This window comes from Elephantulus edwardii, unplaced genomic scaffold (assembly GCF_000299155.1).
Source record: "Elephantulus edwardii isolate Elephantulus edwardi_28Jun2011 unplaced genomic scaffold, EleEdw1.0 scaffold00031, whole genome shotgun sequence".
NCBI lineage: Eukaryota > Metazoa > Chordata > Mammalia > Macroscelidea > Macroscelididae > Elephantulus > Elephantulus edwardii.
In genome coordinates this window covers 14,591,845-14,618,845 of record NW_006399781.1, presented here as the reverse complement: position 1 = coordinate 14,618,845, position 27,001 = coordinate 14,591,845, and the positions used below count along the sequence as shown (strand labels likewise).

The 27,001-nt window shown below is 35.3% G+C and overlaps 1 protein-coding gene across 1 annotated transcript in view; it reads left to right on the top strand.

The window, feature by feature from the left end:
• LOC102844713 (pro-neuregulin-3, membrane-bound isoform-like) overlaps window positions 1–27,001 on the top strand; it is a 252,668-nt gene that overhangs the window by 71,826 nt on the left and 153,841 nt on the right. The window contains exons 4-6 of the mRNA XM_006884116.1: window positions 3,638–3,759; window positions 12,670–12,720; window positions 13,832–13,882. Of these exons, the coding sequence (XP_006884178.1) occupies window positions 3,638–3,759; window positions 12,670–12,720; window positions 13,832–13,882 (224 nt within the window). The remainder of the gene's footprint in view (window positions 1–3,637; window positions 3,760–12,669; window positions 12,721–13,831; window positions 13,883–27,001) is intronic.

Genomic DNA, 27,001 nt, shown 5'->3' with positions numbered 1-27,001 from the left:
TTTTGGTTTTTTTAAATGGAAGTGTTTTTCACTTTGTGAAAGGACAAAGTTGAATTTAAATTTCATTAACACTTTTATTTATTGTTGCAACTGATATTATAAAAAGTTAACTAATATTATTACAATGCCTAATTTTTCTATAAATGGATATCCTGAGAATGAAGAAATCCAGCATAAAACTAACAAGAACCCACTGACTTCAGGTTGATTCTAACTCCTACAGGACAGAGTAGAACTTCCCAGGAGCATGTGGAGGCTTTAAGTCTTTGTGGAAGCTGACCTCCACAGCTTCCTCCAACTGGGCATCAGGGGATTCAAATAACTGATTTTGGTTTAGCAGTCAAGCACTTAAACTCTACATCAAAAAGTCATCTTGAGAATGAAGACCGTTACGTTTTTTACTACTGGTCATAATGGTGGTGAGTGGTAAAAACTTAAGTTTGAAATGCATCTCATTTTAAAACACGTGACATTTTATAAGTATTTGTGATTGATCTATATGGAGTATATTAGCTACTAGCAATAGGTTCACACTTAGGGCAACATTCTTACTTTAAGTAAATCTTATTTTCCAGTTTTAGAAATAGTCATAATTTTACTTTAATAAGATACGCAGAATTTTGAAGATTTGTCTGACATATTTTGGACATATTACAAGGCAGGACCAGTGCTTGGAGAGGGACAATCATGCTTGAGTGTGGAGGTACAGCACAAGAGAGGAAGACCCTTGATGAGATGGATTGATTCAGTGACTGGGGTTATGGGGGTAGGTGTGTCAAAGACAAGAAGATTGGCACAGAGTAGAGCAGGGTTTAGAGCTGCTGTACATAGAGTCTCTATGAGTTGCAGGTGATTCAATGGTGCATATCAACAACAAATAAAATACACAAGAGATATTGGTGTTGTGGTTTTTTTGTTTGTTTGTTTGTTTTAATGATACCAGGACAGTGCAAGAGAGAACGACCAGGATGCGATGGATTGACTCAGTGACTGAAGAAATGAAATTAGGTCTATTGGAGATGATGAGGTTATCCCAGGATAGGGCAGGGTTCAGAGCTAATGTCTGTAGTGTTGCTATGAGTCAGAGGCGGCTCGATGGCACATAACAACAACAAGGAAGACTGTCATGATTTAGATGGTTAGGTATTTGACTTAAGCAGTATCTTAGGTATCAACCAAGCCTGGTGAGTTTTAATTTGAGGTTTAGGATTTCCCTGGGAGTCTCTTTATTTAAAACAAAACATTTTTCAATCCTTAATCTAGACTGCTTTCTCCCATTTTTTTCTTTTTTTAATATAGCAGCCAGAATTTCTTTTTAATCCCTTAGTGGTATGAAAAGATTTCACACAAATATGTAGTTTCTTTTGTTTAAAACAAAAATCTTACACCTTCTTAATCCAAAATTTTACTGATAAATTATGTTCCGTCATGTTCTTTCTCTGATACTGACTTTACATTTGAGCCTTTGTTTATTTTATTTGGCTAAGCATTGTGTGAGAACACTTAGAAGAAAGGGACACTGCCCTGGTATCATGTGTCTGTGTATCTGCTTGTTTCCCTTTCTTTGCCTGGTAGATGATTTTGTTCATGAAAATGGATAAAAAAAACTGAGCGTGATAGCCTTTTTCGTAGGCTGTCGGACTGACCTTACTGTAAACTCTGTTCTGTATTAGCGTTATTAAATATGACTGCCTGTTCACCTGTGCCTCATTCTTTTGGGTTCTCTTAATTGTATTTCAGTGCTTCATTTTAGCTCTTAAAACTCAAAATTCACTGCCATTGACTCACTTCTGACACATAATAATCCTTCTTCAGGTATTGTTGTTGTTATGTGCCATAGAGTTGCTTGTGACTCATAGTGACCCTATGTACAACAGCCCTAAATCCTGCTCTGTCCTGTGCCGGTTGCACTGTCTCTGACACCCTCATCCCAATTACCCCAGTCACTGAATCAATCCACCTCATAGAGGGTCTTCCCCTCCTGCGCTGTCCCTCCACCCTCCCAAGCATGATGTCCATCTCCAAGGACCGGTCCCTCCTTACAACATGTCCAAAGTATATTAGACGGAGCCTCAGAATGCTTGCCTCCAAGGAGCCCCTCAGTTTAACCCTCCCCAGGATGAATCTGTTTGTTTTCTTAGTAGTCCATGGTACCCTCAATACTCTTCTCCAGCACCAATTAGAGGCCATAAATCCTAATGGAAAGAGGTTCCCTCCTTGTTCACTCAGAGCAGCTAGGTGGATTTGAACCACCAGAAACAAGAGGCATTTTGGTTGGCAGTGCATCCTCCTGTGGACTGTGCCAACAGAGCTCCTATTTTAGTGCATATATTTTAATTATGTTTATACATGTGTTAAGTATTTAAAATATGTTTAAATTTTTAAGAGAATTACTTCCCGTTTTGTTTATTTCCCTAATATTATTGTTGCAGTGCTTTGGCTTGTATGAGTTTCCCATCTTTTACTTACTGAGGAGCTGTATCAAGTCACTTTAACTTTGTGTTCGGGAAGTCTTAATTTTTATTGTGAAGTGAGGATAAAAAATTAGTTGTAACACCAGTTTCACATACTAGCTGAATACTGCTGAATACAATACTGCTGATGATCATAAAAAATAAAGAAAAGAAAAAGAAAATAGCTACAACAGTACATTTGCAGAGAACTGACCCTCCAGCAAGTTTTCAGAGACTGTAAAGCACAAGAAGAAATTGCTGATCTTTTTCCAGGAGCACAACAAGGAAACTTGAACTGCTTGTCTTTGAGTTGCCAGCACAACTCTTTACCCACTAAGCTACCAGGTTTCCCTATAGTATGAAAGAATGCTTTAAAAAGGCTTCAGAAAACTCCTAATCCACTCCAGCAGTTCTAATTCTGTCTTTAACTCATGCAAACTGCTTAAATGCTAGTCTCTGTACATCCATAAAGCATAGACATGGTACTGCTAATTTTTTTTTAAATAAGACTAATAATTTATTATCTAAAGCCCTTACCAAGTGTGTGCTATTGTTGCATGAATATTTTTCCAGCACTGAGAACCATTCATGTGGGAATGTGTTCCTGACAATGAGAATATTAAGAATGGACTCAATCCATTTCTTTTGGAAATTATAAATCCTCTTCATTCTAAAGAAACATCTTTCCTCTTGTTTCTATGGTGAGGGAAGATAGAGCATTGCTATCAATAATAGTCTTCTTTAGTGTCTGTCCTCAGTAGATTGCAGGAAAATAGTTTATGCTTTATTCTTTTCCCAGACGCTAGTGGCTGGGGACAAGTTGATATAGAGAACAAATGAAATATTCCAAGAGGGGTGAAAAATTTAAGGTGTTATGTAGTTGTAGTAGTGGTAAAGGTATAAAAAGAAACATTACAGAACTGTTTTAAATTATTGATCTGGGTGTTATGAAATGAAGACTATGAAATGGTAACCTTTAACTGTGTTGTATCATATTTTTACTGTAGATAATATCATATTAGCATATCTATATGATAGTAAATTGTTTTTTAGCCTAGTTTGTGTAGAGTGGGGTAGTGTTGAGTAATCTGAAATTAATATAAAATAAAATATAATATATAATAATATTTATTGTATCTCTGTGAAAGGAATATGCTTATACCCCTTTGGTCCTGATCTTACAGGAAGTCAGAGCTTCGCATTAACAGAGCATCATTGGCTGATTCTGGAGAATATATGTGCAAAGTGACGAGCAGATTAGGAAATGACAGTACCGTTGCCAATGTCACCATTGTGGATCCCAATGGTAAGAAATACCTACTGCATTCTGTTTTTCAGTCTAGAAGAGGAGTAACCAAGATGTGTAGTAAAACTTCTCATGAGTTTATATGGTACTTTTTGTATTATGAACAAATGGAAAATAGGGAGGGAAAAGATTATATTACAGGTTTTTGCCTCTTTCAGAATACTGTATAGTTGCCATTTTCTCAAACTGTTGACTTTTATTTAACTGGCTGGATTTTGTTAAGGTTCTTTCATGTCTTTTGATGGCTTGGTAGCACATTTCTTTTTATTGAAGATTAGTAATTTATGATATGGCTGTTTCAATGTGTTTGTTCATCTGTTGAAGGACTTCTGAGTTGCTTCAAACTTTTATGATTTTTAAAAAGTTGCTTTAAACATGGATAAATATTTTATTCTTTCAATACTTTGTTTTTTATATTGACAGTATATACACAACATTGTTGTTGTTGTTGTTGTTGATTGCCTTTAAGTCGAGCATGACTCATAGTGACCCTGTGAACAAAAGGCCTGAAGCCCCTCTCCAACTATTGACATTTATCAAAGTTCATAGTTTCCGGAGGCATGTTGTTTAGGAAGTGGATAACACCAATTTAGTGTCGTTGTTTTTTTCTTAATGCATGCATAATGCAACGACATTGATTACATTCTTCTAAATTGAAACACCTTCTTTTCTGAGTTCTGACTTCATTAATGTAAACTTACTGCCCCTATACGAGTGCTGAATTGATTATGTGAACCTCTAAGTTTGGACTGTTAGTTTGAATTTAGGAAAGTCTTAGGTTGAAGAATTTCTTAAAATGAACAGACTTCTACTCTCCTCCAAATAAATTTAGGGATTATTTGTTAAACAAATGAATGGCTTAGAGACAAGATGCCCCCTACCCTCTGAAAATTTTTGTTCTCAGCAAGAACATAAAAGAAGCAAATGTAGCTTGTTTGGTGGTACCCAAATCAGGAAATCACCCATAAGTAACCATGACCTAGCAACATTCAATTAAATATCTTTAAATAATCAAATCCTATTTCCGAGTCTTTGCTGCTTCATTTTTGTTTTTTGAATCATGGTACCTATCTGTTGCCTTCATGAGCTATGTTATCTGTTGTAATACTGAGTCTGATTGCATAGTTTCTTGTGAGGAGATTGGAAAGAAGTGATATGCAGGGAGAGGAGTCTCTTAAAGTGGTAAAGCAAAAATACCAGGTTAATAAAGAAGTAAATATAAAGAATATTTCCTTAAGAGATCGATGTCATTTGTGTCAGTTGACCCTTGTATGACTTAAAAGAACATTATGTTGCTTGGAGAAGAGAATGAGATAAAAGTAAGGAAGAGGCTTGGAAAACCAGACTAATCTCTTAATCTCTCTGGACTTTGCAATGATCTGTTCGTTAGTAGTGTTATCAAGTTTCATTACCTTCATTTTTAATAGTGCCATCCATAGAGGTTAAAAGATAACAGTAGAAAGTAATTCTGATTCCTATTTTTAGGAGCTCAAATTTGTAAATTTTTAGAGTTCAAAAGGTAAATGCCATTTAAAACTTAAATGAGTAATATACTACCTCACTTTCTTTTTCATTCACCACATATTAAATGATCATGTTTTCCTGACACTATTTTATCCTACATGGAATTGTGTAGGAAGATATACAAAACTCAAATTTGAAAATTAACTTTAGTGCCCTTTTCTTCTAGTCTAATTCTTTGACATTTGTGTCACTGACTTCATTCATCGTGTTTCTTCATGAATATTCTATTGCATTATTGTTTTGGCACTTGCCTTAGATTTGTGTTGCTATACCTGATAAAATAGCCAAAGAAAAGAAAATCGTAGTAACATGATTTTCCTTTGTACTACTTACAGTACTACCATATATTATTATCATACTGGTTATGTGGTCGTTCCTGATTTAAAGGATTTCTTATGTGGAAGAGACATTCAAATCATATTTTCCTGATTTAAAGGATTTCTTGTGTGAAAGAGATACTCAGTTCATATTTTTCATAATAATTTATGTGTGTAGGGCTGTTGTCCATAGGGTTGCCATGAGTCACAAGTGACTCGACAACTCATAACAATAACAAAAGCAACCTCATCTAGGATTCAAATTTGAATATGAAGTATTGATTTGTTATAGTGCACAGAAATGAAATTACGAGATGGTATACAACAACAACCGTAGGATAAAGAGGAGCTCATGAAATATTATAAGTAAATAATTCGTATTCAACAAAAATTCTTTAGGAAGTAAATTGTTGAATTATTATTTAAAACATCTGAAGAAGAGAAATGAATAGTTTCATGTCAATAAAATATAAAAGAATTTTTTAATTTTTTTTAAATGACTAGGAATAGAACATCTTTGTTCAAAATTCTTGTATTTGGGGAAGAAAAGAGAAGAAAGGAGACCTGTCTAGGATTATAATACAATTATAACGCTATTTAGTAATCAAGGTAGACTTGAATCCATATCCCTGAAGCTCCTAGTGACTAGTACACACTCTGTGCCTCGCTGTGTGTTTGAGAGTTAAAGACACTCTTGATGAATAACCGAACCTAAAATCATGGAGTGAGGTATAGGATCTATAGTAAGCGAGTCCAAGGAGGAACACTAGAACTTCATTGTAACTGGACCTCAAGAAGACGGTATTTAATCTAGGGAACCCCGAGAGTTTAAGCAATGGGAATTTTTGGTTCATCTCTGGTATTGTATCTCTAATAGATGCTTTTCTGTCTCTTATATCATTTTTATATCTCTTCACTTCTGTTTTTTTTTTTTTTTACTGTGTTCTTGGATAATTGTAAACTTTGACCCGTTTCTGTTTCTGATGTCCTGTGGCCATGTTCTTCATTGCTGTCCTCTGGGCATCATTTCAGCCTTGACTCTTGCTCTATTGTTATTCCCACCCTCCTCCCCCCCCCTTCGTTCCTTAGCCGTATTCCTCATAGTGGGCATCTGATTGGCCTGGTCTGTCATTGCTTTGGTAGATCTTATTACATAAGACCATATCAGAAAGCTTAGATAAATTGCAGATAATCTGCCCTCTGGCCAGGTGTCCACTGCTTGCTTAGTCAAGGAGAATGACATTCAAAACCTGGGTCTGGAGAAGGGCCTGTTCACTGGTGTTTGTGAGAAGGGCATGCTGTTGGTGATGGCCTGGGGGATTGCTAAGCACCGTGATTGGTGAATGAATATGGTGTCTATATTAGAAGATACATGTTTCTTTCCATTCCTCAGATCATTTCCAGATAGTATAATTGAGAGATTATGTGATTATCATGATCATTTTCCATCTTCTACTATTATCTATGATTTTGCTATGTTCTAATCAAGACTGATTATAAAAGAATTCTTAGCCCAGATTCCAAGATCCCTGGGACTCAAATACGCTATCTTCTTTTTCTCATTCCCACTTCTAGGAATTTGGGCCAAGGTTGCACATAAACACTTGTTCTGTCAGATACATGAGCACTCTATTGTGCTTATACAATTTGCCATGCAGTCACATCACACATCATCTCTTCTAAATGTATATTTGCTGTTGACTTTGAAGGATGAAGAGTGGAGTTTCCAAGCATTTCCCACCCTCCCATGAGGGTATTTCTCCCATGAGAAAAACAAAGTTTTAAAAATAAGAACACGCTATCAAATATCATATTAGTTAGGACTTTCCCAAAGATTCTAACTTACATTTTCTGTGAAACATTAGAAATTTATTTTTGTTCTCTCTGACTCACATATCAGATATTTCCCTCAAGAAATATATGGCCATCATTTGACAATTTTAATGCAGGTTTCCTTAATGATAGAATTAAAGTAATTACCCATCTGGTGCAGAAAATTCTTTGTGATTTACTTATGCTTTATCACAGGTACTTTTGTTGCGCTAGAGTGTTTAGAAGGAGATCTGTCTGGTGGCCTAGTGGGTAAGAAATTGTTCTACTAACCCAAAGGCGGGTTGTTCAAATTTACTAGTTACTCTGTGAGAGAAAGATGGGCAATCCTCTGTGCAGTTTAAACTTCAGAAAACCCACTAAAGGCTCATCTGTGAGCCAATTCTGACTTGATGGCACACAATAAGATTTTTGGGATATGGTTTGATATAGTGTTCTAAAAGAGATGGAGGAAGGAATGGGAGCTGTTTCCTTTTCTCCCCAACGGTGCAACGAGGACATGTAGGACAGATGATCTTGCGGTTTAGCACTGTATTTGATTCTGCTAAAGTTGTTTAAATAAGTATTAGAATAAAACTAGCTCAGGTGACAGATGTTTTCCACCTAACATTGTGAACATTCTATAGTGACATTCGTAGATTAGATCTACTTAGATTAGCAACTAAATCCAAATGAAATTGTTAGAAATGTTGTAAGAAATTAACTTTAAATCCTTTTATGCTTGAGTAAAAAAAAATTGCTGCTCTTCATTTTTTTAGGCTTTTGTAAAAGAATATAAACATAGCCAATTATTTTGTAAAGCTGGGTTTAGAAATATATATACTTTGTGCTCTTCAAATGCCTTTTAATTTCTCCCTTAATTGAAATTGGAAAAAAGTAATCTGCCCTACAGAAGATATATACAAACCCATGCAGTCTGTTACTTACTTTTATGCAAGTCTAAAAAGTCCTGTTGGATTTTCACGTAAAGAAGATTCCAATGGCAACAATTATTGGGTGTGGATTACATGTGGATTCCTTTCATGAATTTGTATGTGATGATTTAAATGCACAACTAATCCTTGCCCTATGTGTTCATTTTTGTAGATTGTTTGGCTTGGTTTTTAAATAGGAAATTGTAATTTTGCAATCACTAGTTTAGCTTAGGTGCTCTGTGAAAGTGCCTGGGCATTAGGCTCTGTAAGAGAATAATAGATCTGACTTATTTTCAAATTAATGAAGTAATGCTATCCTTTGTAAGATTAATACAATTAATCAATCACACCTTCTGCAAAGTTTTCTCTTTTTAATTAGGAGAAAAAGTATTTGAATGAGATTCAGAATCCCACAAGAGCAATTTGGCTCATAGAAATAAAGTAGCCATTTTACTTAAGAGGAACAGAAGAATATGATTTCCATAAAATTTGATTAATACCTCAGTGGCTGTTTAAAAAATAGCTCATGTAAAAGCTCGGCCTGATGCCCTCTCTCTCTCATTGGCATTGTTACTGGAGAGCTATTATTTTGGTGGACAGACTCTAGGTATATTTTGAAGAAGATCAAATATTGTGTTTTATCATTTATGTAACAGTATCCATGTATGCTGTAATTTATAGGATACCACAAAGGATAAAAAGGGAGATTAATGTGAGTGGAGCAGGATAAAGGTATCTTTTAAGGTATATTATCCATCCTGTCTCTGTAATTTATTAATTCAAAAATTTCTCAGTACATTTAGTGTTTACACAGTATATAGGAAGGAAGAATTCAAATACTCAGTTATTCTGAGTATTTGCTTTACAAAGTACTAAGGAATTATTATGCCCATTTTAATTTTGAAAAATTACTTCTTCAAACTTCTGTGTGAATAATAATGAATGATAATTTTAGAATAATAAAATACCACATGATTATATACTTAAACACACACAGAAAAATCACTTTTGCGTAGCTTCTTATGTATATTATGCTTGATGGTTGTGTCATATAGTGTAATTATGGTAAAAATGAAACAAATTATGGTATTTGGACAATTTCTTTCCAGAAAGAAGTGTTTTCCCAACTCTCTTTTCTTGAGATCATACACCCAATTTAGTATTAAAAGTTTGAAATATTATAAACATTTGAATGTTTCTTATGTTTATTTGCCTACTCAGCGCATGTTCTTCATCTGTGATCATTTCCTGATGATTATAAATCATCATTAGTTTGCACTAATGAAAGAGATATCCTTTGCAAATGAACAGATTTAATGTGCCAGCTCACTGAGAGGATAAATTGCTACATAAATATCTAGGAGCTCACAAGAAATAATTTTTTTTAAGTCTGTAAGTGTAGCATCATAAAATTATTTTCAATCTTATTTATAAAACGTTTTCTAAAAATTATTAATTACCCATAACACAGACAAAATGCTTGTTGAGAAACTTTCATTGAAAATATTAACTTTTTTCATATTAACAAGGTTGTTTTATATTATAACTTCTTTGTAATAAGAGTGTCTGTTAATTTCCAAAATTGCATTTTCTCCAAGATGCCTTGGGAGGATTTTACTTGGAACCATAATCATTAAGTAGATTTTAAAGTTCTCCAGGATGGACACCTAAATTTAGAAGGTGGAGTTATTTTAAGTTGGCTCTGGGTAGATACATCTTTGAAGTAACCTTCTGTCCTAACCTGCGTTCAATTAGAAAAGGAAACTCTCTGGTTAACCTTTCCTCTAATCTGGGCTCATTTATGCCAGAGATAGATGCGTTCTGATTTTTTTTTTTTTTCTTGGAAGGTCAGGGTGGACAATTGCTTAGACTGTCAAAAAGAAAAGTGAAAGGAGTCTTCATACCACTAACGGGTTTGGGACTATTGCCCAATGATTGCTTTTCACCTTGAATGTCCTACTTCAATCTGACCATAAAGTCACTGATGAACCATGAAGATCAGAAAGAGGAAGCATCTTTTTTGATGTAGCTACTTTTTTTGACAACATGGATCTTCTTCTAGAAACAGAGAAAAACCCTCTATTTGATAAATATTTGATAAAAACTTATCTTAAATTAAATATTTCAGAAAAATAGCAGTTTGACTTCCTACAGCCCAAATCTAGAAATCTAGCTGTCGCTGTCTCATTATCAGATAGCCCCATTTTGCCAGCGCAGACTTATTTCTTTATTCAGTGCCTGCAGCTTCAGAAATTCCCCAGAATGCCCTACACCCTTATATAGTAATTAATTTCCTTTGCCTTTTGTCATGTGGCAAATTTTTTAGCTTTAGATTAGTCTTAAATCTTGAATAGTTTGCTTTCTTTATGGTTGAGTAGGTAGATCCCTTTGTGTCTCACTTTTATTTCCCTTCTAACTTCATAAAGCCTTTATTTTTAGAGGAATCTTAGCCGTAGAAGAAATACTGTCTTTTAAATTTATCTACTTGTTTGACCAGTTTTATTGTATTGTTGTGTACCATCAAGCTGGAACCGACTGATAGCTGACCCTCCAGTATCTTTTCAGAGGAGTAAATTGCATGGGAGAAGAATGCTCATCTTTGTCCCTTGGACCAGCTGGTGGTTTCAAGCTGCATACCTTTGAGTTGTCAGTGCAACTTCTTACCAGTAAGGCAGAAGAGCTCCCAAGTCTTACTATGCTAGCCTTTTAACATATATCTGTTACCATTTCACATTTGAATTAATATACCATCTTGTTAGTATGAAGTTAGAAATGTGTATTATTATATATACACATACACAGATACTTTTCTTTTGAACTCTGCTGGTGTAGTGCACATAGAGTTCCAAAAGAGTCCCAAAGGCTCGAGATTTCTCATGGTTCAAACCTACTAGCTGCTTTGTGGTAGAAAGATGGACAGTCTCCTCCCTTCTTTGTGATTTGTAGTCTCAGAAACCCAATAACTGGTTGCTGTGGGTGGAAAGTGAATCATCGACAGTGAGTAGATGATAGTTATTTCTAGTGTTATTCTAACAAGTTGTTAATTCAGATTTAAACTACCAACAGATATGACCCTACTTAAGATCTTTGTGAAGACCCCAAACTTTCTACTGTTGAATTGGTTTCCATCTCATGGCTTCCTTCTTTTGAGTTTCTGAGACATGAATCTTTAGAAGAAGAGACTACTTTTTTCCAACAGAATGACAGGTGAACTTGAACTACTGATATTTTGGTTTACATCTCAACATATCACACACTACATCGTTGCTAGTTTTCATACAATCAACAGTGTCACAATGCTGGGTTTTGTCCTAGTCATCATATGTAACCTCCTCTTGTTGAGTCATTTGACCATGTTTATATACACAGTAAGGGTCAAACTATATCTACTGCCCTTATGTGTTTTGACAGCCTGCTTGGTTCACTGCTCTTAAGTCAGTTCCAACTCATAGTTCATTCACCCGTTGGGTGAGAGGATACTGCCCATCTTTTTCACTCAGAGCCATTGATGGATTCAAGTCACTGGAAACACAGTCTTTAGTTTAATAGCACAGCTTGCTACAGATGATGCTACCAGATGTGGCCTGCATAAAATTATTGTATAACTGAAAATACTAAATTATAACAAACTGAAGCCCTTGTCAGAGAACTACACAAAAACTACAAATAAAACCAAATAGCTAGTTATACAGTGGCACCTGTTTTTACACCTTCATAAGAAGAGTAAGAGTGTGAGTTTGCAGTTGGGAACTATCACAGATTCCATAACAGTGTTCCCAGTAGTCTGTGGTTCAGGCTCCACTTCTAAGGGATATAAGTTACCTCCTTTTTATATTTTATGCCCTAGGAAGCTAGAAAGTATATCGGATGGTAGGGCACTTGTCTTGAGGGTCCTTGGAAATTTTATGGGGAATTTAATGTGAAAACTTGTGTTTTCCAACAGTATTTCCTAGTAACATGACTTATTTATACCTTTTTGGAAAAAAATGTATCGTTTTGAAATGATCTGCACCTTTGCTTATACAGGTCTTGGCTCTTCTAAAGTTCTCCCCACCTTACCCATTGCAGTTGGGATAATGAATTCTTCCTAATAATTCTAGCAATCATCTCATACTCTTTGCTCACTTGAGAGCTATTTATTTGGGCTGCCTTATTTGATTTTATTTTTCATTTTCCTCTCTCTATGTGGTTAAACTTGGTCTGTCATCATCCCTGTGCACTACTTCCTTATTTGAACTCATTTTCAGCTTGAAGGCAGGTTGTGGTACCAGCTCCCGGCCTTCTGATGTACATCATAATGTCCTGTTACCTTTTATTTTTTGCAGAGATCACGACTATCATATCAGCTTCAACTGAAAGAGCATATATGTCTTCAGGTAAGGAGAGTAAGCCCGTCCAATTTTACTAACCAAACTGACAAAACTAACTGCTCGCTACTTCTTCTACTAATCAGAACTTTTCTGCATCCATGTGTCAGTTGTTCTTCCTATCAACTTCTAATATGTCTCTCTACCTGGTTCTGCTTTTTGGTTTTTTATTTCGAGGAGGCCATTTTTTTGCTGTATGTCTGAACTTGGACCTCAGAAACACGCATGAGAATCTGTATCAAAATCTGATTTTGTAGCATCAGGCATTTCTTGAATATAATACTTCATTATTCTTCTCTAGTAGATACTATTAGATATCTGAATTTTTAGAATTAGATAATGGGCCATCTTAGGAATTAGGATTGATTCCGACTGTTCCTTCATATCTCTGTTAACTTTTTGGCTGTACAGTTTTCATCATCCTTGATAATAAGTTATTCCTTTGTCTTACTAATAATACAGAACATCTAAGCACTGTTTTATTTTTGCACGTAATGTTTTATGTTGTGTGTATTTTAAATATTCTATTCTCTAACTTTACTACTCAAGAGAATCTTGATGCCACGCCTTTTCAGTGATATATTCATATAGCATGTTTTGTATGATCCTAATTGTGGACACTTTGCATGGATTTTATTCTGCTCTAGCCTTGATAGGATATTTACACAGGTTCAAGAGACCTGATATATTCTTGAACTTTTTTTTTTTAATCATGGAACACATGAGAGTTGACTTTCATTCTCTGGCAATATGGTAACTATTCATTTTGCTTTTAATTTTTTTTTTCAAAGATCAGAAACACATGTTACAGAAATGAATATCTTATTCACATGTAACATGGACCTACCAGAATAAAATTTCTAGAAATGTAGTGGTAAGCCATATCTTAGCAGTTGGACTGACTTAATAGTCAGCTCTCTCAAAAGTCTCTGTTTGTGGATTGTCTGTTTGTGGCCTTTGTTGTGTACAATTTCCTTTAACCTCTAAATGCCTTTGTTTCTCTGCCACACTCTTCCCTGCTTCCCTTTTTCTGGGGGATAGCCATGGCTGGTCATTTTCTGATTTACGAGCCTAAGCAGCATGACTTAATAAAGCTTCATTCCACTTTTATGTTTTGTAGAGTCCCCCATTAGAATGTCAGTGTCAACAGAAGGAGCAAATACTTCTTCGTGTAAGTATATTTGAATATTCTGTTTGCTACTCTTTAGCCCCAGGCAGTATCTGCTTCTGGTGGCTCTGTCCACATTTATTCTCTGCTCTTCCTGAGCTGTGGCGTAAGGGATTGAGAACAAGATGGCAACAAGAAGAGAAACAACTTCCTGCTGTACTTGGCTTGATATCTCCCTTCACAAATGTGCACAAAAGACTGCATATGTGTCCGTTTAGAATAATCTACACATTTGTAATACATGGTGAGTCTCTGAGGCCTAGTTCTAAATGAGCAATGAAATACAGTGTGGATATTTCTTTCTTTCCTTCTCTCATTCCCTCTCTTTCTTGTTTCCTATCTATCTTGGTGCCTTCAGTAATGCCTGGGGCAGAATACTTAGCTATTTGGGACTCTTATTCCTTAACTTTTCAGTTCGTATAAGTCTTCTCTGGTGGAGTAAGAAAACTATTTATAGATGTCCTTAATTCAAATTTGATAGCAAGTGACTAATTATGAAAATGTTTGAAAGCAAGTCCCTAGGCAAGATCTCGGATTAGTTTTCATCTCCTTAATGTGAAATGTGCTTTGTGCTTGTCGACTTCTACCACTGTTAGATTGATTGGTGCTTTGTGCTTCATCAGGGGAACTTTGGAAATTAGTAAAAGTAGTTTCTGGTACTTATCAATTGAGAAGAACAAGGTATTAAATTTTGATATTCAGCTTGGGGATTTATTCCTGCCTTGAAAATTGTAACTTGGCTTTTCTCGCGATTATTTGAGCTCTTTATTGAACCTGTTTTTTTCAGTTTTCTAAGTTCTTCAATAAATGGATGTTCCCAATTATTCTATGCCTATCTGGTGAGTGTTTTTTAAGGAACAGTTTGCTTTTGCTGTCAGCGTGTGAGAAAATTCTTCAAAAGAAGGTGTGTGGTTTTGGCAACCAAATGCATTTGGTCTGTTTAACTAGCCCCAATTTGAGCTTAAAGCTCTTCCTTCCGGGGTTGGTGGCACCAGAACTGTGACTGGTGTAAACATGTCTTTTATTGCATGGAGAATTTGGTGTTCCGACTCTACTTTAGCTAAAGAAAGTGCCAGCTAACTAGATTGATGGCAACAATCTAGTAAGATCAAACAGGAAATGAAATGTTAGGAAAGAAGAAATTGCCTTCCTCTGTGTTCTTAGGACCCTCATTACAGACTCCAAGATGATAATCCCTGCTGGGGAATTTGGGATATTTGTTATTTAATTCTACTTATAGAAAGATTACTATAATTATATTGATTTTGGAGACCTAGCATTAAGTAATCACAATGAGCTTTGTTTCATTTTCAAAATGTTTATTATACAAAAGTACATTCTGGGGCTTTCTTTTGGCAATTTCTCTGAGAATAAAATTTTCCTTCCCTCATTCATTGAAACCTTAAGATACTGAAACTCTTGGACTTGGAACCCTTCCTACCATCATTAATGGAGTGATGGATGCAGTCCTTAAGCACATCTGAGCCGTTTTGGGTTGGAAGAAATACTTCTTTGGGTTTTTCAGAGCTTTGGGGAACTGAAATGAATCTCTCTGTTTACACTTCTATTCACTGCAGTACTGTTTGGAGAGAAATGATTTTGAAATCTGACTCTGTTCTCTAACTCTCAGCAGAATTAGTTCCTGATATTTGGTAATGCTTTAAAACTAAGAAAGAAGGCTTTGTGTAATATTATGTTCAAATTCGTGTGCCGTTTTCAAACATCACTACTTGCTCATGATTGGGTTCCCAGTGAATGTTAGTGACTTGATTAATGATTTTCTCCATTTCATGAAAATACACTTTTTAATTTGAGAATATAAACCATTGGTGCCATGTTGCTAATTCTTGGTAAACAGTGAAAGCAGTGTGCGGTACACAGTTCATGTAAAGACAGCATGATGCAGAACTCTGCATAGCAGGAAAGCTGGGAGGGAAAAAATATCTCCATCTGGTAAAGACTGAGGGTGAAACTTGAAGAATCAGCAATAGCAATAAGCTAGCCTTAAAAAATCAAAATACATGAAAAAGGCAAAGGCCTTGGAAAAAATTGACTTGGGTCAGAAGTAATCAGTTGCGAATAATAGGTTTATTTTGATTTACTTCAACCAGAAAGGCAACACTAGTGAATTCCATTATTTGTACAGCGAGCTGTGCTGTTGTAATGTAATCATGCCACTGCTGGATGCACTATGAATACTTTTGACATGGGTGCTTTTGAAATTAAATTTTGAGAAGATTTTCTCAAGTAGTATGGATTTAGCCGAACTTTCATGTGTTATAAGTGTTGGTGGTTTTAGATCAGTGTATGACAAGAGAGGCAGGCTAGTCACCTCTCAGTTCTGTATGTATGTATTACAACTCTTGGAGGCAAATGCTTCTCTTTCTGGGCAGTCCAGTTTTTCAGGAAATACCACTGCTGGGCATATTTTTAAAGGATTCTGCTGTTTTAATCTGTTCTCCTGGACCCACCTCTTATACCTTGTATTCCTCTGTATACACAACCTTGGAGACTGAATCTGTCTTCTCCATCTACATCTTGTTTTCTGTTCAAACGTTACCTCACTACTCCTTTTCTCCTTTACAATTCTTCCTGAATTAGAAAATAAAAAAGAAGAAAATGAACTTTGGCTACCTGCCAATCAGATAATATTGTTAATGTTTTAATATATTCCTTCCTAATAAGTGTTTTACACTCTGGCTCTCTATTCGTCCAACATCCCTTTATTCCACTTAATGTGATATAAACTTTTTCTCCAGGTCATTAAATACTTAATCAGAAACATTTTCCAAACTACTGTAACAATAAAGAATTGTTTTTCACAATATGTTTTAATCAATTTAATTTTCATTTACAAATACCTTATCAGTTTTATCCATACACTACTTATTTTTGTAAATATTAGTAAAACATCAAATAGCGTTTATCTTGTAGACAATTTTTACTTTTCTTTAAAAGTTGGAAATGTGTTATGCAGTCATTATTTACATTCTTTTGTTGCATATTTGTAAAAATCTTATAATTAATACAGATAATGATTTTATTTTTTTCACTTTTTATACTCAAAAATTAGAAGCTATTTGTTCAGTGCCTGTCCCCTTATTCATAAGTGACTGGTTTTGGAAGGAGAGCCTGAACCTTATGAAACAATAAATATGACTAATTTTCTCACAATGTCAATAGAATCAGCAAAAAAAAATAATTGAATTTTTTAGAATACATCTTAATGATGTTTTTCACAGGTGCCAGCTGTCGATGCCTCTATTTTGCAGACAAATCAGTTGAATGCTACCAAAAATACAATGGCTACACCAACCACTTTACTAAATTAAACTCCATCCATTTCAATTATATATATAAAGGAAACAAACATGAAAATCTAACGAATAATATAAAAGATAAAAATGGACATTTGGAAAAAATAGTCTAAATACTAAAAGCATTGATCTCAATAATTGGAAACAGTTATTGAAGGGTACTGTGTGCCAGACATTTTGCTGTATATTCTACATGGACTGTTACTCATGATTTTTACAAAACCTTATTCTATCTTAATGTTAACAAAACTGGTATAGCTTGTCTGAGTCACACAAGCAAGAGTCAGGTATAGGTAGAATCTGAGGCATAAAGTTAGTTGCCTAAAATAAAGAAGTATTTAATAATAAAGATCAGACATTGTATGATTGGAAAGAAAATGGACTTTGATACCATAATTGACTGGATGCATGTGTGTGATCTTTATGCTATACATCAAAGCATGATAGGCAGGGCAGTGAAATGAAAAGAGCTCAGACTCTAAACAAAGCCCTCTATTTTAAGTGTCAGTACTAATGCTGCTAATAACTGGGGTTTTAGGCGACTTAACTGCCTAGAGGCTCTGCTTCTACATGTGTGTAATTTTGTTTATTTGAGACATGTATGGTGAAGGCTAAATGTGAGATATAGAATAAATAATTCAGTACAGCTTTGTTACAAGGTTGTCTTCTCCCTCTATAAACTAGATCTGGTACATGAAGAAAGTGATGCTGTTTTGATAAAAGAGTGAAAATCAGATTGTCCTTGCATCTTTTTCAACAACATTGGAACCTGTCTTTATTATTACAGGAGAAAAGGAAATTATTTCCAGCCTAAATGATGATGCTAGGAATTCTATGTGTCTTTCAAAATGTTATATATTCTCAATTATGGTTGCATTTTAAAGGAGTTTGATCAAGGAAGTCCTCTGAAAACTTTCAATGAAATGAACAGTTCAGTTGTTGACTTGGCATCTAAAAGAGCTAACTGAAGGGGGGAAAAGGTATTTTGGCTTTTCTGTTATAATAAATATTACTTTTCCCTCTTTGGAAATAGCAAAGTGATATGTATTCACTCATTTGGGCCAGTCAATATCAGATCTGGCTAGTTGATTGGCAGAGTAGAAATGTGGCTCTTAAGTTTCATCCCAGCTGTACCAGTTTAGCTCATTTGATAGTATAAACTGCTGTTAAATAAAATAAATTGCTAGAACCTTTCCTAAACGATTCTCAGTTGGAGAAAAGGCTTTTCAATTTCAGCTCTTTACTGGTTGTAAAATATACACCCTGTCACCTTTGGAGAACTATTCCTAATTGGATGCAAATTGTGCTTCCAGATTCTATAAACATGGTCATTTCAAGGGTATGGTGGGTCTGTCTGTTTTGGAGAATGACAAGCAAATTACTGTGCATTTTATAGCAATGAAAGAACAAGCTAAAAGGAAAGTTGTCTAATTGTCATTACCTCTGTATTTCTTGTTGCCTGGAGAGTTAGTTATAGATTTAGGGGATGAAACAATGACTTGGAATAAGAGTTGGAGCATATACATGTAAGTAATTGTGTATAACTAGGCAGGATACTGCTTTCATGTATAGTCCATTTGTATTTCCAAATGTCAGATAAGATAGGGAGTTCAGGTGGTTCAGTTGTTAAATCATTTGGTTACTAGTAAAAAGTTTGCTGGTTTAAACACATCAGTCACTCCACCAAAAGAAGATGAGGCAGTATGTTTCAATAAGAGTGGATAGATAATGACCATTGCATTTGAACAGATGAAAGAACTGTCTAAAATGAAGATATGATTAGACATTATACGTATGAAAACAGCCCAGAATAGGAGACATATCACTGCAAAGAGGACTGGGGAGGGGCGAGGCAGGAGGTAGGTAATTGTGCAACAATGAATGAATATTTAAAAAAAAAATCAACTGGAGGAGGGGGAGGAAGGGCAAAGGGGGTAAAATGTGTAACAAAGAATGAATGGAATATAACTTCTCTGTAAATGTTTGTTAAAATCACAATTAAAATAAAATTTTATTTGAAAAAAAATTATTATCTTGGAAACCCTACAAGGACAGTTCTACTCTATCTTATAGGATGGCTGTGAGTTGGCAATGACCAGAAAGCAGTGGGATTTTTGTTTATTGAACAATCCCCAGACTCTTGGTTAAATCTTAAAGTGCATCACAGTTATTCTTTGTATTCAGTTGATGTTAACCTTCTACAAAATTATTTTTGGACGATATGTATTTGTAAAATAAATATACACACACCTGATATTTATAGGATACTTTATATTTTCATATGTTGGATAATTTTTGTCACCTAACAATTCTTGATCTAGATTTAATCCAGATCCAGATGAAGATTAGAATTTTTGTAGTTTTTTCCAAGCTGCAGACCTTATAGATGGTACAATGGAAACCACAATTTTCGGATTTCAAATTTCATGGTCTTTTGTTAAAAAGTCTTAGTGTTGTTGTTAGGTGTTGTCAAATCAAGTAACCCATAGCAATCCTATGAACAACAGGTCTGAGCCCTGTCCTATCCTGTGTCACTCTCGCACTTCCTGACACACTTGAACCCATTGCAGCAGTCACTGTGTCAGTCCACCTGGTTGAGGGTCTTCCTCTCTTTACGCTTCCCTTTATCTTCCCAATTATGAGGTACATTCTCTAAGGAATAGTCTCTCCTAACCACATGGCCAAAATATGTGAGATGAAATTTTATCATCTTTGCCTCCAAGGAGCACTCTGCCTGTGCTTTCTGCAAACCATATTTATTTGTTCTATTGGCAGCCTGTGGGATATTTAGCCTTCTTCTCCAGCACCACAGCTCAAAGGCATCATATCTTCTTTGTCATTCTTATTCATTGTCCAGCCCTCAGATGCATAGCAAGTGAATTGCCTGAATCAGACCTTTTTAATAGGATCTGGATCAGATCCTGTTAAAAGTCTTAATAAGATCTATATAACAAACTTGGGAGAAGGTCTCCTACCCCCCCTTTTTTTTAGAAAAAAAGACAAGGTCATCATGATTGAAGTTCTGTAAAGATTCCAGAAGTCATTTCTTTCTTAATTAGCTGGAAACAAGCTATTACTAAAATAATGTATTCTCCAGAATCTAAAAAGTATTAAAATTCTCTAGAGCACCCATACTCAGTGGCAATATAATACAAGAATGTAATACTGTAGAAGGAAACAGATTGTTGAATGGGGATGATGTGGTGGAACTCACGTGCTGTTTAAAAAGATGGGAGTAACATGAGAGCCACGATGTGAACAGGAATCTGATCCTCAAACAGGCAAATATTTGTTAGTGATGCCTGGTATTTGGGAATAGGTTGTTGCATTGTTTTTCCATACTAACTACCCCTTAATTTGTTGCACAATATCATAAAACAGAGAAATCGTTCTTATGGCTCCTAAATTAACTGGTATCATGTTATCAATCATGGAACAGTTATCCCTCTATATTTTGTTCCTTTTGACTTCTTGATATTTATTTACTGGAGTAGTCTCATCAACTGTGTTTTTATTGCAAAGCTATGTCTTACATATTTGTTATGGATCAGGACAAGGGAATGACATCTTAATATGCCAGTTCTAAGGGAAATATTGATGCTGTGGAAGTTGGTTTTAATCCTGAGGAAGAGAAATATCAAATGGGTTTTATATAAAAAGAGTATACTTTTTCTTTATTTATTAAAATGGTAGAGTGTTTTCAGAGAATGGAGAAAGGGAAGTATACCAAGAAAATGGTTAGGCTAAGAATGATAGCAATATTATATTTATCTATAGTGAATTTCTTGGCTTGCTTTATTATTCACTTAATTTATCCAGTGACCTGAGGATGGTGACATGGGAGAAGAAATCTTTATGTAAAAAGCAGGACAAACAACAGTAGCAACACAGTAAAATGAGAAATATGGGTAGCTTTTTACTTAAAAGTTTCTGAGTTACAAGAAATAGATATTAAATTCCAAAGAGATTAAACCTTGAGTGTAGTTATCTTACAAAATTGACCAAATTTAATCTGTTGTTTTTATGTACTATAAGTTGCCTGAGACTCATAACAAGCCTGTGTTCAACAGCCCTGAACCCTGCCCTATCCTGAGCCAGTCTCACTGACTCTAACACACCTACCCTCACTGCCCCAGTTACTGTATCAATCCATATTATCTGGGGTCTTCCTCTCCTGTACTGTCTCTCTACCCTTCTGAACATGATGTCCTTCTCTAAGGACTAGTCCCTCCTAGCCACATGCCCAAAGCATGTGAGATGGGGCTTCAAAATCCTAGTCTCCAAAGAGAAACTTGGTTTCACCCTTTCCAAGAGAGACCTATTTGTGTTCTCGGCTGTCTGTGGTATGTTCAAGACTCTTCTCCAGCACCAAAATTCAAAGGCATTGATTCTTCTTCTGTCATCCTTAGTCACTGCCCAGCTCTCTGATTTATAGCAAGTAATTACACCATGGACTGCTAGGAGAACAAACAGGTTTGTCCTGGAGAGGGTGAAGTTGGAATGTTCCTTGGAGTCAAGGATTCTGAAGCTTCGTCTGACATACTTTGGGCATGTTGCAAGGAGGGACTGGTCCTTGGAGAGGGACATCATGTTTGGCAGAATGGAGGGGCGGCAAAGGAGAGTTAGACCTTCAATGAGATAGATCGATTCCGTGAGTGGAGTGGTAGGAATGAGTGTGTTTGAGACGGCAAGGTTGGCACTGGATAGAACAGAGTTTAGGGTTCTTTTACATAGGGTCACTATGAGTTGCAAGTGACTCGATGGCACATAACAACAACAACAGTTGCAAAGACTGTGGCCTGGATGAGGTGCACCTTAGACTCTAGACTGACATTGTTGCTTCTCAGTACTCTGGAGAAGAGTATTCTGGACAAGAAACTCTGAATGTTGCACTAGAGTTCTGAGAACCAATACAAAAGGAAGAAATCCAGATGTTAAGGAGCTGAATAGAAAATTTCAATGGGCAGCTTGAGAAAACAAAGCAAAGTATTATAATGAATTTACAAGGAGTTGGAGTTGGAAAATCAAAATGGCCAAGCTTCCTCAGCATTTCTTAAGTTAAAGAAATTAAAGAACAAATTTAAGCCTCATGTTGCAGTACTTAAGGATGCTATGGGTAGAATACTGAGTGAGCAGGAATCATTAAAAGAAGATGGAAGGAGTATACAAAGTTATTGTACCAAAAAATATCGGTTGACACAGAAGAATTTCATGAAACGTGATCTAAAGGTAATCTGATGAAGGAGGAAGTTCAGGCTGTTCTGAAGGACCTGACAAACAATAAAGCCCAGGAATTGATGGATTACCAGATACTGCGCTGGACATGCTCACCATATTGTGCCAAGAAATCTGGAGGACAACTACCTGTCCAAATGCCTGGAAGAGATCTATACTTCTTCCCATTCAAAAAAATGTGGCCTAACTGTGTGGAAATTATCAAACAATATTACTAACACCACACACAAGCAAAATTCTGCTAAAGATTATCCAAAAACGACTGGAACAGTACATCAATAGAGAACTACCAGAAATACAAGCTGAGTTTAGATGTCGTAGCACTAGAGACATTATTGCCAATGTCAGATGAACCCTAGCAGAAAGCCGCATACCAGACTAATGTCTATCTGTGTTTCGTTGACTATGCAAAGGCATTTCATTGTGGATCACTGACTAACCTCAGGGAGAACTTGATCTAGAGGTTCAAATTATAAAATAAGTTGGATTCGCAGCTTTTATTTTCTGATTATCTACACATGAACATTATTTTTCAGTGTGTTTTATTTTTTCTTGTAGAGTGATAGCTGTCAGTAAAAATAAATTCATATTTTTATTGTTAATACTAAAAATGTAGAAACACACTTTATGTAAGTTGAAAATTTTAGGAAAGAATGATTGGAATTTTTGCATTATATGCTTATCCTTAAAATGATTACTGTATTTTGGGTGACAAGTAACTCTATTTGAGTGGGTTTAGTTCATTTAGTCATTGCTGTTTTGAGATTAGAGAGCAGGGTTTCATACCCATAGAAGAGAAAAGTGTTGAACTGGCAAAAACAACACAATCCTCTACAAATTGTGAGAGGCCATCTTTAGAAAGAGGAAATGGATATTGTAACAACAGAATGAAATGTTTGCTCCTGTGTCATTTCCACAATGATTGGTACGTTCAAAGACACTGTTGTGACCATTCTGTATTATTAGTGTCTTTTAACCTAAGGGACCTTCCTTACAGCTTCATATTGAACAATATTTTGCTCAGATTGATAGGATTTTTTTTTAAATAAACCAGACACCCAAAAAACTTGAAAGGAGAAATATCTCCCCTTGCACTGACGCATAATCTATTGAGGAATTGTGGTATAGATTGTTTTATTTTTTACTAATGTCATTATTAAGAATGCTGTACAGAAAAATTATGAAAGATAGAGATGAGGATATGAAGTGTGCCATTTATAAAGCCTAGGTTGAACTGAGAAAGAAGCATAGCAAAGGAGACGCTGAATTTTGAGGCTTAAAAGACTTTTGGGAACTGTGAATGGGAACTGTGGAAACATTGGTGTTTCCAATAAAGGGATGTTGATGAGCTGTAATGATACAATTTGACAAATAATTTACATACACAGTCCTTTTCCAAGTAAAGAAAATTAATTTTCTACTGGAAGATTATATAAATAATATGCTTACCAAGAAAACAAGTTAGTTTTGAAAATGTTTAATTGGGCAGCTAAACGTAAAGAATAGAATGTGTTAGACTAACAGACTCAATTCACTTCTGTCATGTTGGTTCTGACTCATAGACACCCTCCATTGGGTTTCCAATGTTGTGTGTGTCCTGAGGGGAGGACACTGCTCATCTTCCTCCCTCTGCTGGTGGAATTGAACTACTGAAAACTTGAGTGAGTTAGAGCAACTCACTCTGAATGGCATTGACAGAGCTCCCTGAAGATAATTGAAATGGCTTAAAAATATTGGGTTTTTAAAAAAAAAAATATTGGGTTTTTAGTGCCCATGAACTCTTACAACAATTCTTAGGAATGCTCTCTTTTTTAATCTCGCTTTTGTTCTATCTAACTTTAGATTGTTGTTTTTATTGTTGTTAAGTGCCGTTGAGTCGTAGGCAACTCATAGCAACCCTGTGAATGAAAGACCTGAACACTTGTATAATTTTCGTCCTTTTTCCATGTTCATAGGGTTTCCGGAGGCAAGCTATTTCGGAGGTGGATTAAGATTTTTTTTTAAAAAAATGTTGCCTTTTTTCAAATGAGAACACATAGAAAGCACTGTGAAATCAGTAAAATATTCTGACTTTGGACTTCAAAGTAAAAAATATTTTATTAAAGGGGTTTTTTTTAGTTTTTATAAAGGTTTTTTAACGTTTTTTATTAAAATTTTTATAATGAAGTTTTTAGAATAACTAGCTTCTTTCATGATATAAACAAATTTTTGTATGCAAACAACATCTCACTTAAAAAGATGGTGAAATTCTCTAAGTTTACCATGCAAGTAAATACCTAGTAAAGATTAAGAGTGTTCAGAATTTAATTCATAGTAAATGTTGTTGTTAAGTGCCATCAAGTCAAACACAACTCATAGTGACACTATACGCAAAAGACTTGAACCCTGTTATATAACTATCATTGTTTCTCTAAATTCATAGGATTTTTAGAGACATACTATTTAGGAAGTGATGCCACTCCTGCTTCCAAGCCTGTCTTAATCTGGGAGCTCCACCAAACACTGTCCACCATGGGTAACCATTTGACACACTAGTGAATTGACAGACCAGTGCTATATCACTTAGAAGAATGTTGGTCCCAAACACAATTAACACCAGGCTCTAGGACCCGATTGCCTTTTAAATACCAAGGCCCTCCTCCAGGTCCTGTCATAGTAAATAGAGTTTTTTAAAACAGTTCAGGGGTTTAAAAAACACTTCAGGTGTTTAGCTTAAAGGTTTTTAAAAGCATAATCAAGTTTAATAATGTACCATGGACTGCCAAGAAAACAAACAGATTTATCCTAGAGAGGGTTAAACCAAGCTACTCCTTGGAGGCAAGGATTCTGGGGTTTAGTCTGACATACTTTGGGCATGTTGCAAGGAGAGACAGGTCCTTGGAGACAGACATCATGCTTGAGAAGGTGGAGGGTCGGCGCAGGAGGGGAAGACCCTCTATGAGATGGATTGATTCAGTAACTGGGGTAATTGGGATGGGTGTGTCAGAGGCAGTGCTATTGGCACAGGATAGAGCAGGGTTTAGGGTTATACATAGGGTCGCTATGAGTCACAAACGACTCGATAGCACATAACAACAACAACAACAACATTGCTAATCAGAAAATCACCCTTCTTAGATAATTAGATTTATTTCTATGTCCCAGATGATACTTTCAATAATTTTTCTGAAAATGTAGTATGAAATGTGTCAATTTTTTGAACAATTTTATTTTTATTAACAAAATATTGACTACTAAGTGTGGAAGAAAAGATAAACATAAAATGTATTTTAATTATATCATAATTTAGTGACTCATTATAATAACTTAAAATAGAAAGTTACGTTTAAAATGACTGGTTTTGAAGAACAAAATTTTCTGCGTAATGATAACCTTCTTCTTCTTCTGAAATGTTACTTATTTTTGATAACCAGTGACAGCAAGCTTTTTGTAATTTAAAAACGTTTTCAACTATGAATTCCCTATGCAAAAATTAGGGTATATTTCAAAAAATCTGTAATTGAAAAATATATAAAGGCTAATGACTGCAGCATCGGGCTCAGGTGTATCAGAGATGGTGAGGACGGCACAGGATAGGACGGATTCGGATCTTTTGTTTACAGGATCTCTGAGTCATACTAGACTTGACAGAACATAACAATGACAACACCACTGTACAGTAGGCTACACAGTGCATTTGTATTAAAGTTTGTATTTTGCTGCTGAACCAATCTATAAAATTCTATTTAATTAAAAAATGATACAGTTTTGAGAACAGATTATGATTATAGTCTTCAATCTGCAAAGCTAAGAAGGAAGTTGCCGCATTTCTTCCCAATATTCTGAAATAGCCATAAAAGCTGGCCTACTCAGAGGTAATGTTTTTATAATCAAATATGTTATAAAGGAAAGTCTCTACATTCATCCAAGGGAAAATTATTTAAGTGACCATAATACTTTTTTAAACAACAAATTTCATGCATTTGCTTTTAGTTGATCCAGATGTGTTCTTTTTCTCTGCCTTTCTCGTAGGAGTTTCTTAGTATTACATCCCTAATGCTCCCAAGCAGAAATGCTCCTTTGTTCAGACTTCTTTCAAGTTATCTGTGAAAAATAAACCATACATAGAGCCGCTGGGTATGTGTTAGGGTGAATAGATTATGGGCCCCAAGAATGACTTTGTATGTGCAAATGAGACTGTGTGTGAAAGCAAGATAAGCTTTAGGAGGGAAATAGGTGACTCAAGGTCATGTAAGAGGTTTAGCGGAACCTTTAAAAATATTTTTATGTTCAGGTAAAGGGGACTAAGATAGTAAAGTGTTTGAGTTAGTGAAAATAGGGAAGAATGGGGAGGGAAATGGAAACGAACGACATTCACTACATGTGTATGTATAGAAAAATATTGGAGTAGAACTTTTCTGCTTCAATTCTGAATTTTCTAAACATTGACTTTGATTTTTTTAAAATTTTTTTATTGGTTTGCATACAAAAATTTGTTTATATCATGTTTTACTCCTGTACATTATTTTTTTTTTTTGTTTCTTTTGTTTTCTTCAAAGTGTGGGATGGTTTTTAGAAAGATACTGTTAAT